Raw genomic sequence first — 15,687 nt, forward strand, 5'->3', positions numbered from 1 at the left:
AATTATTACTTTTCTGGAGGTAAATCTGCTCTGATTTGGAACTTGTGGTGGAACTGTTTGACCATTGAGTGAAACTGACCTGAGAGTTTCCAGTGTACAGTGTGGACTCCCCAGTCCAGCAGAGAGCAGCTTCACTCCTGAATCCTTCAGATCATTGGTACTCAGGTCCAGCTCTCTCAGACCAGAGGAGGTGGAGCCGAGAACTGAGGCCAGAGCTTCACAGCATCTCTCTGACAGACCACAGCCATTCAGCCTAAACATACAATAGACAATACACATAAATAACTGTGATTAAGGGCGCACTCACCCTAGGCCATAAGTCCGTTTTACACCTGTACCATGCTCAAGTCTAGATTGTTTGGCTAGTGTGAGCACGCCAACCGTACTCAAGTCCACTTCAATTCTGTGGCATGAGCACTCTGGGAGAAGTGTGCTCAGGAGTTGTTTAAACTTGAATTTTCCACTCACGGGGCCGAGCAGCGTCTTCTCGTCTGCCTCCACCGGGTCAAAGGGCACTATAGAAGCGCGATAAATCTGCGTTAATTTTTTAATGCGTTATTTTTTCTGTGATTAATTAATCAAAAAGAACGTGTTAATTTGCCAGCCCTAGTTTAAATAGCATTTAGCCGGGCGATCTCTAGAGAGAATAAAGTACTGTCTCTTCCCTCTCTCTCCTTTTTCCCGCTCACTCGTGACCTCTCACCCTTCCCCCAGAAGATCCTGAAGTCTATTTATCAAAGCATCCTGTTGCTTAAACCCAACGGGCCAATTGCCCTGTCAGTTGGCATTGCTGCGCTTTAAAACCGTACTCCTTAAAACAGAGGTTTTGGAGTTTGACACGCAGCTGCGCACAAGGTTGAACGTGATTGCTGTGTAGCGATTCGTACAGGATCAGCTGATTCCTAGCTGACTCGGTTTAAACTGCTTGGAAACCGGAAGTACTCTGATTTCTAGTATACCCCAGCAGATGCAGTCTTAACTTATTGGTGGATGCATTTAGTTCTATAATTACCAACAAAAACTTAATGGGAATGTAAAGTGAACTTTAATATAATAAAACTATAATAAATAAAAACACTAATAATGTTGACATATATTATGAAATAGTCTAGGCTACTTTTTGTGGAAATCTGAGTCTGGAATCTGCCCTCACCTACGTCAATCAATTACTTGTCATTGTTTTCTCTTGGTGTGTGTATGCAAACGTGATTACAAAAATTATATTTGCTGCACTGCATTCGAGGTGTTGTGGACACGGTGGAAAATCCAAGGAAAGACACCACCACCACACTCTGAAGAAAGGCTGTTTGGGATAATCTGTCAAACACATTCAACTGTAAATTTCCAAGCAGAAGACCGAGCAGCCCGGCACATTTAAATAATCGATGGAAGCGCTTGAAAGTAGAAGCGCGTAAAGCTCTTGCTGAGCAGCGCGATCAAGACCCCGTATTGTACTGAAGGCCTATCTGGTGTAATAAGTGGTATGTATCATACCTATTAATAATAATTCATAAAACTAATTCTGTGTGTGTGTCGGTTATGATGGAGCCTTGTTTCATCCTGCAAACTGGTTTAGTCTCCTCTAAAACCACGTCAGTTTCGAGATTAGACTAACACCCACAAAATACGCCCTCTAGTGTCTGATGTGAATTTCTCTGAAGACACAGCAATGGAGATCAAGGTAAAACACAGCGGCAGGTTAAACCACAAGTACATGTTACACAGCAATGGAGTTTAAGACGTCACGTGACTTCTTGAGTTTAAAACTGTGTTAAACTCTAAAAAGTGGCTACGCTAGCGACGGAGCAATTGCTCCAACGCGTGCATGTAAGCAAACGTACTGAACAAGGTCCAAATGTGTTATCTTTAAAGGTTGGGTATGGGATTTGCGAAACGCCATCAGATTTTGAAAATACACAACTCAAATGGTCCTACCCCCTCTCCTTCAACGCTGACTCTGACTCCACCCATTCCAAGTACCTGGGGGCGTGGGGGAGGGGGAGTGCAGTACGACCGTTTGATTGACGTACTTACTGTCCAATGCAACTCGGTGGCTCTGGAAATCATTGGCTGGAGTTTTTCGAGCCCTGCCCGTTCCACAGATGATTGACTTGTTTAATTTTCATGTCAGTACTTCTAACTCAGTGGCTGTAAGTGGGTTATGATAAGGATTTCAAGTAATTTTGCAAAAATGGCCAAAAAAGCGAATTCCATACCCATCCTTTAATTAATAATGAATGTATATATATTTAATTTATCCTTATCAATAAAAACGTATTTATACTCATAGCTAGATATTTGAATAAAGCTGTATTTAACAATTTTTTTTTTTTTTGTTAATTCTTGGCTTTCCTTAATTATTATTTCAAAATAAATAGAGCTTTTGAATTAGACTTTTCACCCTGGTTACAAAGAAATGTGTGTATTGCGATACAAAAAAAAGCATGTTATTATAATTTGAATATTCTACTATGAGGTATATTGGGTTGTTTGTATTATAATAAATGATATAAGCGAACCTACAGAGATGTTTTCTATATTATTATAAAGTTTATATTGTAGCATTATGTATATTGTGTTGTGTGTATTGTAATACATGTTATTAGTGAACCTACAGAGATGTTTTTGAGGCTTTCACCACTGGCAGCAGCCTCAGAAGACCCTCCTCTGAAGCAGAGTATTTATTCAGGTCAAACACGTCCAGCTCCTCTTCTGATGACAGTAAGATGAAGACCAGAGCTGACCACTGAGCAGGAGAGAGATATTCTTTGGAGAGTCTTCCTGATTTGACGTACTGTTGGATCTCCTCCACTAGAGAACGGTCGTTTAACTCATTCAGACAGTGGAATAGATTGATTTTTTTCTCTGTAGAGAGATCTCCACCTATCTTCTTCTTAATGTAAGAGCCCAATTTCTTACTGGTCTCTGAGCTATTTCCTGTCTGTCCTAGTAGACCTCGTAGGACAATCTGATTGGTCTCCAGAGAGAGGCCCAGGAGGAAGCGGAGGAACAAGTCCAGGCGTCCGTCCTCACTTTTTAAGGCCTTGTTCACAGCACTCTGGTAGAGTTTGACATTTCCTTTGTTTCTAGGAAAAATAGACCAGTGGAATTGTGGTTGTCCTGAGAGCAGATTGATCCCAGTGTCGATGAATGACATAAAGACATAAAGGGCAGCCAGAAACTCCTGGATGCTCAGGTGGACAAAGCAGAACACATTATCCTGGTACAGCCCACACTCCTCTTTAAAGATCTGGGTGAACACTCCTGAGTACTCTGAGGCTTCTTTGATTTTGATGTCACACTTTGCAAGGTCTTCCTCGTAGAAGATCAGGTTGCCGTTCTCAAGTTGCTTAAAAGCCAGTTTTCCCAGAGAAACAATAATCTTCCTGCTCTCTGGACTCCAGTGTTGATCTGTTTCAGCTCTCCCATGATACTTCCTGCCCCCCTGCATGGACTGAAACCTCAGGAAGTGGCTGTACATCTGAGTCATGGTCTTGGGCATCTCTTCTCCTAGCTGGGATGATTTGAAGAAGTCGTTCAGAACTTTAACAGTGATCCAACAGAAGACTGGGATGTGACACATGATGTGGAGGCTTCGTGATTTCTTGATGTGGGCGATGATTGTGTTGGCCAGTGTCTCCTCTCTGAATCTCTTCCTGAAGTACTCCTCCTTCTGTGAGTCGGTGAACCCCCTCACCTCTGTCACCCTGTCAACACACTCAGCAGGGATCCGATTGGCTGCCGCAGGGCGTGTGGTTATCCAGATGCAAGCAGAGGGAAGCAGGTTACCCCTGATGAGGTTTGTCAGCAGCACGTCCACCGAGGTCGACTTTGTGACATCAGTCCAGATTTGGTTGTTCTGGAAGTTCAGAGGAAGTCGACACTCGTCCAGACCATCCAAGATGAAGACAACTTGGAACGGGTCATATCTGTAGATTCCTGCTTCTTTGGTCTGAATAAAGAAATGATGAAGAAGTTCAACCAAGCTAAACTCTGTCCCTTGTAGTAAATTCAGCTCTCTGAAAGGGAAGAGAAACGTGAAGTGTATGTCTTGGTTGGCGTTGCCTTCAGCCCAGTCCAGAGTGAACTTGTGTGTTAAGATGGTTTTACCAATGCCAGCCACTCCAGTTGTCATTATTTTCCTGATTGGTTTACATTTTTCAGGTAAGGGTTTGAAGATGTCTCCACATTTTATCGATGTTTCCTCCTTGACTGGTTTCCTGGAAGCTGTTTCAATCAGTCTGACCTCATGTTCCTTGTTGACCTCTCCACTGCCACTCTCTGTGATGTAGAGCTCTGTGTAGATCTCATTCAGAGGTGTTGAATGTCCTGCTTTAGCGATTCCCTCAAACACACACCATAACTTGTCCTTCAAATGAGACTTGATTTTACGTCGGCACTCCTCAGCAGCAGATCCTGAATGAAAAGAACAACAGAAGACATCAGTTAGTGGATGGTGACAATGGGAACATGTCAATATTTCCTGTTAAATTATGAACTTCATAATATTTAGCGGCTTCATAACTTGTGGTCAGAGAAGCTGGTTGTGACAAAGACTGCATGTTACAGATTCAAATGTTCACGGCTATTTCGTTTTTCCTCAGCAATATGCTCAGTGACATGCATAGGAGGGGGTAAGAACAGTGAGGAGACCCAGGTAGGAGGGGGTAAGATCAGCAGTGAGGAGACCCAGGTAGGAGAGGGTAAGAACAGTGAGGAGACCCAGGTAGGAGGGGGTAAGAACAGTGAGGAGACCCAGGTAGGAGGGGGTAAGAACAGCAGTGAAGAAACCCAGGTAGGAGGGGGTAAGAACAGCAGCACAACGGGGATACGAGGGGAACCCACGGTAGGGGGTCATCACAGCGAGCCGGCCAGTGGGAACACATGTGTTTTGAGAAGATTTGAATCTTGTCAGGGTGTCTCTTTCAGTTCAGTTCAGAGCCCTAGCACCCACGGTGCTGAGAGCCCTATCACCCACGGTGCGGAGAGCCCTAGCACCCACGGTGCGGAGAGCCCTAGCACCCACGGTGCGGAGAGCCCTAGCACCCCCGGTGCGGAGAGCCCTAGCACCCCCGGTGCGGAGAGCCCTAGCACCCACGGTGCTGAGAGCCCTAGCACCCACGTTGCGGAGAGCCCTAGCACCCACGGTGCGGAGAGCCCTAGCACCCACGGTGCTGAGAGCCCTAGCACCCATGTTGCTGAGGCAGAGGATTGGGATGGTGAAGACCAGCTGAGGATGACGAAGGGAGCGGCAGGGCCTGTCCTCCTGGAGGAGGTCGGGGAGATAAGTGGGGGCCACGTTGTGGGGGCCTTTGTCGGTGAGCAGAAGGGTTTTAAGGTCAATCCGGTGCTGGACAGGGAGCCAGTGTATTTGGATGAGAACGGGGGTGATGTGGTCGGGTGATTTGGTGCTGGTAATGATGATGTTTATTATTCTTTAACCTGATACACCACAATAACCCTACATATCTGGATCAAACCATTAAACCTAATACCCCAACTATAACCCTACATATCTGGATCAAATTAATTTAAGACTAATTTAATTCCACATTGATGTTTGAAATGCCTAAGTCTCACATTGGGCCCTATCTTGCACCCAGCGCAATTTACTTTCTACACGACGCATGTATCGTTGCTAGTTTGCACCCGGCGCAAAGCTGATTTCCCCCCGCAGCAGACTCTCGCCACTAAACTAACGACCTCAAAGGCGTGTCGGCGAAAAGCAGAGGGGTTTTCAGATGCAAGTGATCCATGGTGCTATCTTACAGATCGATAAAGCAGTTGCATAACTGACCAAAAACATCCTGGTTTAAGTGCGCTAGCGGATAGGGCAGTTGGTGTTGCTATTTTGACGTGCCTAGGCAGGTCGGAACTGTAACATTAGCTTGCACACACGTAGGCTATACACCACAAAAATGCAATTAACCTAATTTAAATATTATGATTATGATATAATGAGATTGTTTATATGTGTGAAACAGCATAGAAATAGCAAGTCGATTTTGAAAATAAAGTAATCCATAGGGGCTTCATGAATGAATACTGTAGAAGGCTATGTCATGCATTAAAATAATAATAATAATAATAACAATTAAAGCTGCAAGAAGCATTTTACGGGTGCCAAGCCTAAAGCAGACCAATAAGACCCTGTCAGACCATTAAGACTCTGAAGCAGACCATGAAGACCCTGTCAGACCATTAAGACTGTGACGCAGACCATTAAGACCCTGCCGAAGACAAGTAAGACCTGTTTTGTTTGCATACGGTTGACAACGCTGGAATAGCATCAGCTTGGATCTGTTGATGGGCAAACAAAATGTCATGACCGTACGTCAAAAGGCTAAGTAGTTATGCCTCATTAAAGTTTTCAATTGATCGCTTTAGCGGCCCCTATAGTCCTATTTTGATGAACTTTAGCCTGGTTAACCTTGACCTGTGCTTCTTTAAATACACCAAGTTTGGTGATGATTGACTCAAGTTAACCCCGCCTTTAGTCACCTATCTTTCATTGGGCTAATTTGGACGTCCAACCGCTATTTTGATAAAGGTTCTGGGTTTCCTTGGATCATTTGCTGAACACGAGGAGATACAAATGTCTACAGGATTTCATGACGGTAGAAGAAAAAGGTCAGATAATATGTCAGTCCGAAGTCTGCATATTCAGTTAATTGATATAGCTCCCCCTATCGCCCGTTCTGGGTACAATTTGGAGAATTTGCATTTTCAGTTAATTGTTTTACCGTTCCCAATAGCTCAACATGGATACAATTCCGAGGGGTTCATCTTGACCCATGTGCCTTTGAGTGCACCAAGTCGGATGAGCATTGGTTTAAGTTAACTTGCCTTTTGGCGTTGAATTAATTTTGGACGATTTTCAGCCTCTGGCGACCATGTTGTTTTGTCTATCAACTTCAATTTACTCGAACAGTTGGAACTTTGGTCCCCAACAGCCACTAGGTTGGTTCCACTCTAAACAAACATTCCTTCTATGAAATGTGGTGATTTTTAGAAACAGGCCACGCCCATTTCGATGCCTCGCCCTAATTGAAAATATGTTGACTCTGTCTGGTTCAGAATTTGATTCTGAAGAACTTTTTTATTGAACTCAAGATCATAGCAGTCCATTTTGATGTAGATATAAGCCTTTAAGTCTTTACGCGTTTTAAACAACACCCTTTTTAGAAGTCAATGGCTCCTGGGCGCTTTAGTTTTTTTATTCTACAGACTTTGCTTTATGTCAGATTGAAGACATTGGTCCATATAAAATAGGTGCTAAAGGATTTTTTTCATGAGGATATGCATGTGTTAACAAACTATCATGACTCTAAGAAAAAGCGGTTATTGTTCAAAGTTTGCATTTTTGGACTGTTGCTATAGCGCCACCTTTGGGCCAATCAGTGTAATATTTATTCCCTCGATCATCAGACAGATTCTGCCCTGCAGAGCGGATTTTATAAAGAGACAAAGACCATCCACACACCGGCAGGTCAAGTTCCACCTCTGACGATGTACCACTCAACAAAAATATAGATTTAGTTTTAACCCTTTAGAAATGGGTGTGAGGGGTTAAGGTAAGGGTTACCAAACTATAAAAGGTATCCTGTTAAGCTAGTAATAACACCATTGAGCCAAGGAATACAGCAGCACTAAGTAAAACCCCTACCTCTCAAAAAAATAGGTTGTATTCCACACGAATGCAATCCCGAGTGGATGATAATGAATCACTGGATCCCAGTGGATTAAAGGACAAAGAAGCTCCCCTCTTGTTAAAACAAAGCTGGCAGAGATCGTTTCTTTAAAAAGTAGAATCATGGTAACAACTCACCCACACCAGCAAGAGAAGAGATCAGACCCAGGTTGATGCATAAGTGTTTGTCCCTCTCCTTGATACCATCGATCATCATCTGACTTGCTCTCTCCCCTTTACCGATCACCATGTCGATCAAACAACGTGCTTGGTCCGCTCTGCTCCTCTGCTCCTCCATCACAGAGTCCTTTTCCTCAGAACTGAACACTTCATGATGATAAAGGTCATCCAGGAGACCTTTGATAACTGGGTCTGAAACTCCCTTCACAAATTCAGAACGGATCCCTCGAAGCTCCCCTGGAAGAGAAATCAAAAGGCAATCTGAAATGACAATGAGCAAACACGATACTTGATTCATTAAACTCATCTTTATTGGGGTAAAGATAAAACCGTTCGTTGCACCAACTTGTTCACTCACAACTCACAAGTGTCCTTAAAGCGAACAACATTGATAATTCATTTAAATCTGGTTTCTAATTCAGATCAATATTTCAACTTGAGGTCACGTGACTGCGAGGCGTGCCACGGTAACTTCCTCTGCAAGTGATAGACATTAACACCTTTATTGTTGCTCTAAATATTTGTAAACACACTTCAAAGTAACGGAAAAGGTGCCTAAGATAAGGACGCGTTAATGTCAGGTGTTGGAAATCGCAAAGAGAGTAGGCAAATTGTAAAGCCGCGTGATACCAGTTGGCAAGCTACCAAACAAATCATGGCAGACAAAGACACACCAGGCTGGGCTGTCCACATGATCACGTAGGTCACTGGCATTAGAGAATCGTTTAAACAAAGTTTTGATGAACTGAACGAATTGATCAACGGACTGAAAAAAGAAACACGGGCCACCTTAATCAGAGTAACTAACGCAGAGAAGCGCCCCAGCGCAATAGAGGATCAGATGGCCTGAGAGAGCACAACTTTAAACGACATGACAAAATAAATGGATTTATTGAAAAACCAATTAACCACATTCGAAGCTCACAGTTAAATAAACAACATAGTGTTGGTTGGCCTTGAGGAGGGGGCGGAAGCTGGCGATCCAGACAAGATGGTCAAGGGCATTCTGAGATATATTTTGGACTAAAAAGTTGATGACAGGGTCCCAGAAGTTGAAAGACATCATCGGAGTCTCCGTCCCCGCCCCGCCCCATCCGAACCTCCTCGCCCTTACCTAATGCGGAAGCTTAGGTGGAATGACAGACAGGCTATTCTGAAAGCTGCGGGAAAGAAGAAGGAGCTGAGCTGGAGAGGAAGACGCCTCCAAGCATTTCAGGATCTACCTGTCAAGAAGCAGCGAGACATTTTTGCTGACATCAAGAAGAAACGGCAGGGAACTGACCTACGATATGGCCTGTTGTATCCTTTAAGGCTGATTATCACCATCGAAGGGAATAAGCAGTGTTGGGAAAGTTCACTTTCTACGGGAACTAGTTCAAAGTTCAGTTCAATTTTTTTTAAATGAAATAGTTCAGTTAAACGATCATAATTCTAAATTTTGAACTAAGTTCACACTTCCAAAAAATGAATTAGTTCATAGTTCTTTTTTTCAATATGTTGCTGTGAGCTATTAGTTACTTCTGGTATTTTGTAAATCCCATTGATTTCTGTTTGAAGACTCATTGCTCGTTGGCCGGAAACGGAAAGGGGGGGGGGGTTCTACCACTAGTGTTGTGACGGAGAACCGAGCGAAAAGACTACAACCAAACATAAACAGCCCCCCTTTCTGTTTCCGGCCAACAAGCAATGATTCTAGAAGGTATTCTAGTCTGCTGAGCTAAGAGCGAGGGAGCTTATGGATTGTTCATATTTATAATTCGAAATTCGTCTCAGCCTGTATACCACAGAAACCCCATACCAGGTGGTCTGATTACAGTTTAATTCATTTTCCAAAATTGACCAGCTCTCGTTCGAAGAATAATCACCGCGGCATTCGTTTCAATGGGAATCGCGACGGTCTATAATTTCAACATAAAGTGTACATATTTATCATTTGGAATTCGTCCCAGCCTTTATATGACGGATACTATAGGGTCTATAGCATATTACCGCGTTTTCTGATCACAGTTTAATGTAACAGTAAGCTAACAACACTGTAACTGCAAATTAACCACAAGGAGATTACCATGGCAACCGGTCAAACAATACGGCGTTCTGCACGCGCAAGGCGCGCATCCACCGTGTTGATAAACAAATAACCCCGATATTGAACGAAGTTAAACCAAGTGAGCGTGCCGTTCACAGACACCGGAATGAACGGGTTCACAGTAACGTTCATCAGGCAGTAACACAGTACGTTCAGTTCACGTTCGCCCAAAATATGAACAAGTTCATGAACTATCGTTCAATGAACGCGTTCAGGCACAACACTGGGAATAACCACTGACTGCGTCGGTGGGGTTATCTACGATAACCCCACAGACGCAGCCAACGACCTGAGTAGCGGACTTCCTCCTAATTTTTGTTAACGTCCGCTGAGAGATGAGGTACGATTACATCAGCAAAATTTAGGCTCAACTTTGAATACCTTTCAACAGCCATTCTGTTAAGTTAAAGGTTGGGTATGGAATTCTCTTTTTTGGCCATTTTTGCAAAATTACTTGAAATCCTTATCATAACCCACTTACAGATACTGAGTTAGAAGTACTCCAGCCAATGATTTCCAGAACCACCGAGTGGCATTGGACAGTAAGTACGTTAATCAAACGGTCGTGCTGCACTCCCCCCCCCCCCCCCCCCCCGCTCCCCGCGCGACGCCTTCGTGCACGTACTCAAAGCTCGTGACCCAGAGCAAGCTTCTGTTTGTTGTTATCCTGCGGTAGCTATTGGAGCTAGCTAACTAGCTAATCAACATTTGGAACTAGCACCATGGTACTAGAAGACAACCCTAAACTCCAACCTAGCTAGCCTGGCTCGCTCACGCGCATGATTACGTGTCCATGTACTTGGAATGGGTGGAGTCAGAGTCAGCGTTGGAGGAGAGGGGGTAGGACCATTTGAGTTGTGTATTTTCAAAATCTGCTGGGCTTTCGCAAATCCCACACCCAACCTTTAAGAAAGAGATGGGTCGGTCAGGTTTTTTCAGCACCGGGTACAGGGGCCTCTAGAGGTGTCCGTACTTTAATAGCTAAACGCTTATCTTTTAGGTTAACCCAAGAAATAGTGGACAAAGATGGTAGATATATTATTATAGTGGGTTTCTTACACAACATAAAGTGCACTTTGGTGAATGTTTACGCTCCTAATATAGGGCAGGCCAAATTTCTTTCTAGACTAAAAGTGATTTTGTCTCAATTTTCTGCTGATCCAATTTTTATTGGGGGAGACTTTAACCTGGTTAGCGATCCTGCAGTAGATAGATCTAGCCCCCCACTCCCATCTGATAGGACTCTCTCGGTAGCATTTAGAGAATTAAAAAAATCTTTGGCAATGTCTGAAATATGGCGTGTAGTGAACCCTTGTGTGCCGGAATAAACATTCCATAACTCATACTCAAGGATTGATTAATTACTTTTATCTCAGAATATAGTAGAAAATGTGATTGACCGCAAAATACACAATATTATTATTTCAGACCTCGCCCCTCTGTCTGTCCTCCTCTCTCTTTCCCAAAACAACCATACAAATAAACAGTGGAGATTTAGCAACTCTTTACTCAAGGATGAAGAATTTGTGTCCATGTGAAAAGAGTAAACAAAATAGTTAATTCTGATCAATCTAACTTCAGTGCCCTCAATACAATTAGTATGAGAAGCATTTAAGGCTACCTGTAGAGGATGGATTATTAGCTATGCCACAGCCAAAAAGAAAAGAATGGTGATGAAGAAAAACTTTAATTTTAGAGACTAAGACTTCAGAATCACAGCATATGCGGGATCCAAAGAATATACAATTTAAAAATAAAATTATGATCTGTAAGGCAGAATTACAATCAATCATACATGAGGAGACAGCATTTTGCACTGTTTAGACTTCGTCGTAAATACTTTGAAATTGGTGACAAAGCAGGCAAAATGTTAGCCTTAAGGTTAAAACAATTACAAAATCGGCATTCAATTTCACATGTAAGTAAAAGCACTGGTAAAGTAATTTACGAACAAACACAAATCATTACAGCGTTCAGAGAATATTATTCCAAACTTTATCAGAGAGAAGGTTCCATAGACGAGAAAAATATGGAATCTTTCTTTCATGATATCTCCCTTTCAACTTTAAAAGAAGAGGAGACAGAAAGTTTAGAGGCTCCTGTTACAGAAAGGGAAATATTCTCAGCATTGAAAGCTTTCCCATCTGGGAAAGCACCAGGCAATGATGGCTTTACCATAGAGCTTTATAAATGCCTCCAACATAACGTATCTCCACTTCTTACTTTACTATTCAACAATATATTAACTAACCACTCAATGCCACCGTCTATGTGCCAAGCAACTATCTCGCTGTTACCTAAGCCCGGTAAGGATCTTTCTCAAATGACCAATTACTGCCCTAAAAGTATGCTAAATAACGATTATAAGCTGTTTGCTAAAAGTTTTCCTATGCGCATGGAGACCGCTATATCCTCATTGATCCATCTTGATCAAGTAAGATTAATCGAAGGTTGACTTGCTTCCAACAATATGAGAAGACTCTTCCAGGTAATGGCGACAGCCAGTACTCTACAGCATCCAGCCATAGCCATATCGCTGGACGCAGAGAAAGCCTTGGACAGGGTAGAGTGGCATTTTTTGTTGTACGTTATGTCAAAATTTGGTTTTGGACCAGTTATTATTAGTGGGTGAAGGCCCTCTATAATAACCCTAGTGCTGTGATTAAAACTAATGGAACAATATCCAAACCTTTCCAACTCCTAAGATCTACCAGGCAGGGTTGTCCCGCCTCGCCATCACTCTTTATTTTGGCCTTAGAACCTCTAGTATGTGCTATCCGAGCAGAGAGGAAAATCACTGGTATCCAGATTGGGGGTCAGGATTTTAAAGATAATCTATTTGCTGATGGTTTGTTATTAACTTTATCACAACCACATGAGTCAATCCCGCAAGTGGTGAAATTAATTGAGGTTTTTGGGAAGTTTTCAGGGTATAAGGTGAATTTTAATAAGAGGGAAGCCAACCCATTAATTCCTATGACCTACTCTTCACACCTTGGTTCAGCCCCCATTCAATGGAAGCCACAAGGTATGAGATAGCTAGGAACCAACATTAAGACTCCCATAGAGGACACATTTGATTTAAATGGCCCTCTCCTCCTTAAAACAATTAGGGAGGACGGTAAGAGATGGACAGTTCTTCCCATTTCATTATGGGGCAGTGCAGAAGTGAAAATTGTGAAAATTAATATTTTACCAAGATTATTATTTCTTATATCAGCAATTCCTCTTAAATTCCCTCTTTACTAGTTAAAATAAATTACTAAATTATTCTCTGATTTCTTGTGGAGTAATAAAAAACAAGAATCAGCTACAAAAGACTATCCAGATCGAGGAAAATACGTGGATTGGGAGTCGCAGATGTTTATTCTTACTATCTTGCTTTTAATGCTAGGTTTCCTTTGTTGTGGACCTATACAGGCCAGAGTGAGTTAGGAATGGGTTGAGGAAACAATTTTAACCAACCAAGACAAAACTTTCTCCCTCACCGCTTTATGGTATTACCCCAAAACCAATTTAAAAATAGTCAATCCTCCTATCCTAAATTTTCCTGTGTGGTAATGGTTACACAGAAGCGTCTCCCTTTCAATGGAGCATACTTAACTTCATGCCCTATTTGGAGTAACCCCTATTAAAAGCGGGTGGAAAACATTAACAAACAAATAACAACAGAGGTATAAATGAAGTGGGTCAGATAGTTCAACCATTTAACCTGATCTACCTCCAACATGACCCTCCATATCTGGATCAAACCATTTAACCTGATACCCCCACAATAACCCTTCATATCTGGATCAAACCATTTAACCTGATACCCCAACATAACCCTACATATCTGGATCAAACCATTTAACCTCATAGCCCCACATATCACTACATATCTGGACTAAACCATTTAACCTGATACCTCCAACATGACCCTCCATATCTGGATCAAACCATTTAACCCGATACCCCCACAATAACCCAATATTTCTGGATCAAACGATTTAACCTGATACCCCAACATAACCCCACATATCGGGATCAAACCATTTAATCGTATAGCCCCACATATCACTACATATCTGGACTAAACCATTTAACCTGATACCCCCACACAATCTGGATCAAACCTTTTAACCTTGATACCCCATAATAACCCTTCATATCTGGATCAAACAATTTAATCCGATACCCCCACAACAACCCTACATATCTGGATCAATACCAACGCAATAACCCTACATACTGTATCGGGATCAAACCATTTAACCCCCAAGAGGAAAGATATCTCCACATTGAAGTTAAAAAGTTAGAATTTAGTCTGAACAGAACTAATAATAATCTCATACTATTCTTAAAATTAGTAATTCTCCTATTGTTGTTAGGGCCAATTTATTCTTAGTTTTATTTTATTGAAAATTATCTCCCCCTGCTGGCACTTTTATGCTGGTTGGAGATGCCTCCTGGAACTCAATATGGGTAAACAGGATGTGAGGCCGCATGAGCGATATCACTTTTTGACCATGAATGCAAACAAGAATACAAACAAGAACACAAACACGAATGCAAACACGAATACAAACACGAATACAAACACGGATAAGAATAGCCGATACGCCCCTCCTCTCTGGAGGGGCGTCCATCTTTAGGCTCAGGAGGTATACCCATATAGTGGTCACTCTTCATGGAGACACAGCTTGGTCCAGGGGAGTCTGCTGTCTCCTGCCTCCTTCTGAAAAACAAGAACCATCTGGAAGTTAGGATTAGTGCATGTCATTTCATTTGATCATTTATTGCAGGGCTACTCAACTACTTTCTCATGACTTTTCATTTCAATAATCTTTCTCAGTTTATTGAAATAGAAATCTAAAGGGGGGGGGGGGGGCAGAAAAAGTTATTATGGCATTCAAGCACTTACATGTTGACATAAAAGTGCATAGTATACATACTGTGCATAGTGTTTATTCACAATAGGTTTAGCTAATATAGAAAATAAAGCAGTCAGTTTCTAGATTTCTACACAGACCTGTGTTATTATTCATGGATAATTTGTTTCAACAAATCACTTCACCCCCAAAGATAAATTCTAACTGATTCAATAAATCGGCAGTTTGAAAGACATTGAACCTTTAAACATTAAACCTGTAAAGTCTGCTACAAGTCGTCTTAATATTAATTTCATTAATTTGATTGCTGGGTCCAGGGGAGTCTGCCCTCTCCTGCTGCTATGGGCTACAACACACACACACGCACACACGCACGCACACACACACACACACACACACACACACACACTCTCACACACACACACACACACACACACACACACACACACACACACACACACACACACACACACACACACACACACACACACAGCTGTTACTTAGACTAATGATGGAGTCAATACTGCTGAGCTCTGAGATGGACAACAGTCACAGACAGAGAGATCCTCTTCTTACCTCGTAGCTTTGCTCTGGCGGCCATGTTCCCCAGACAGAGTGGGCTTAGAGGTAGGACCCCCATCCTCTCTTTCCTCATCCATAGAAGACTGGAGACCTGGACACAATCACAACTCCTTCTAAATTGTTGCTGTTTATTAAGAGAGAAGATCATCGCGACTGCGTCACACTAAAGCATTATGGACGTCATAGAACATAAATATGAACCCCATGATATAACCACTCTGCCCTCACCACAGTACATATGTGTACAACAGATGAAAACTGAGAGATGAGAATTAAAC

At 42.4% G+C, this 15,687-nt stretch overlaps 1 protein-coding gene across 3 annotated transcripts; it reads right to left on the bottom strand.

The window, feature by feature from the left end:
- Nucleotides 1-2,611: 2,611 nt before the first annotated feature.
- LOC115539189 (NLR family CARD domain-containing protein 3-like) lies at nt 2,612-14,794 on the bottom strand. 3 transcript variants are annotated; one of them, XM_030350330.1, is made up of 4 exons: nt 14,621-14,794; nt 8,985-9,093; nt 7,829-8,107; nt 2,612-4,416 (listed from the first exon to the last, which is right to left on the bottom strand). In XM_030350330.1, exons 3-4 carry the CDS (start codon nt 7,986-7,988, stop codon nt 2,612-2,614), a joined length of 1,965 nt encoding a protein of 654 aa, XP_030206190.1. In that variant the 5' UTR covers nt 7,989-8,107; nt 8,985-9,093; nt 14,621-14,794. The 3 variants fall into 3 exon arrangements, with proteins under 3 accessions (XP_030206190.1, XP_030206189.1, XP_030206188.1); XM_030350329.1 differs by having other exon boundaries at nt 14,606-14,794; XM_030350328.1 differs by lacking the exon at nt 8,985-9,093 and having other exon boundaries at nt 14,606-14,790.
- Nucleotides 14,795-15,687: the final 893 nt, after the last annotated feature.

Source organism: Gadus morhua, unplaced genomic scaffold (genome assembly GCF_902167405.1).
Source record: "Gadus morhua unplaced genomic scaffold, gadMor3.0, whole genome shotgun sequence".
NCBI classification, from domain to species: domain Eukaryota; kingdom Metazoa; phylum Chordata; class Actinopteri; order Gadiformes; family Gadidae; genus Gadus; species Gadus morhua.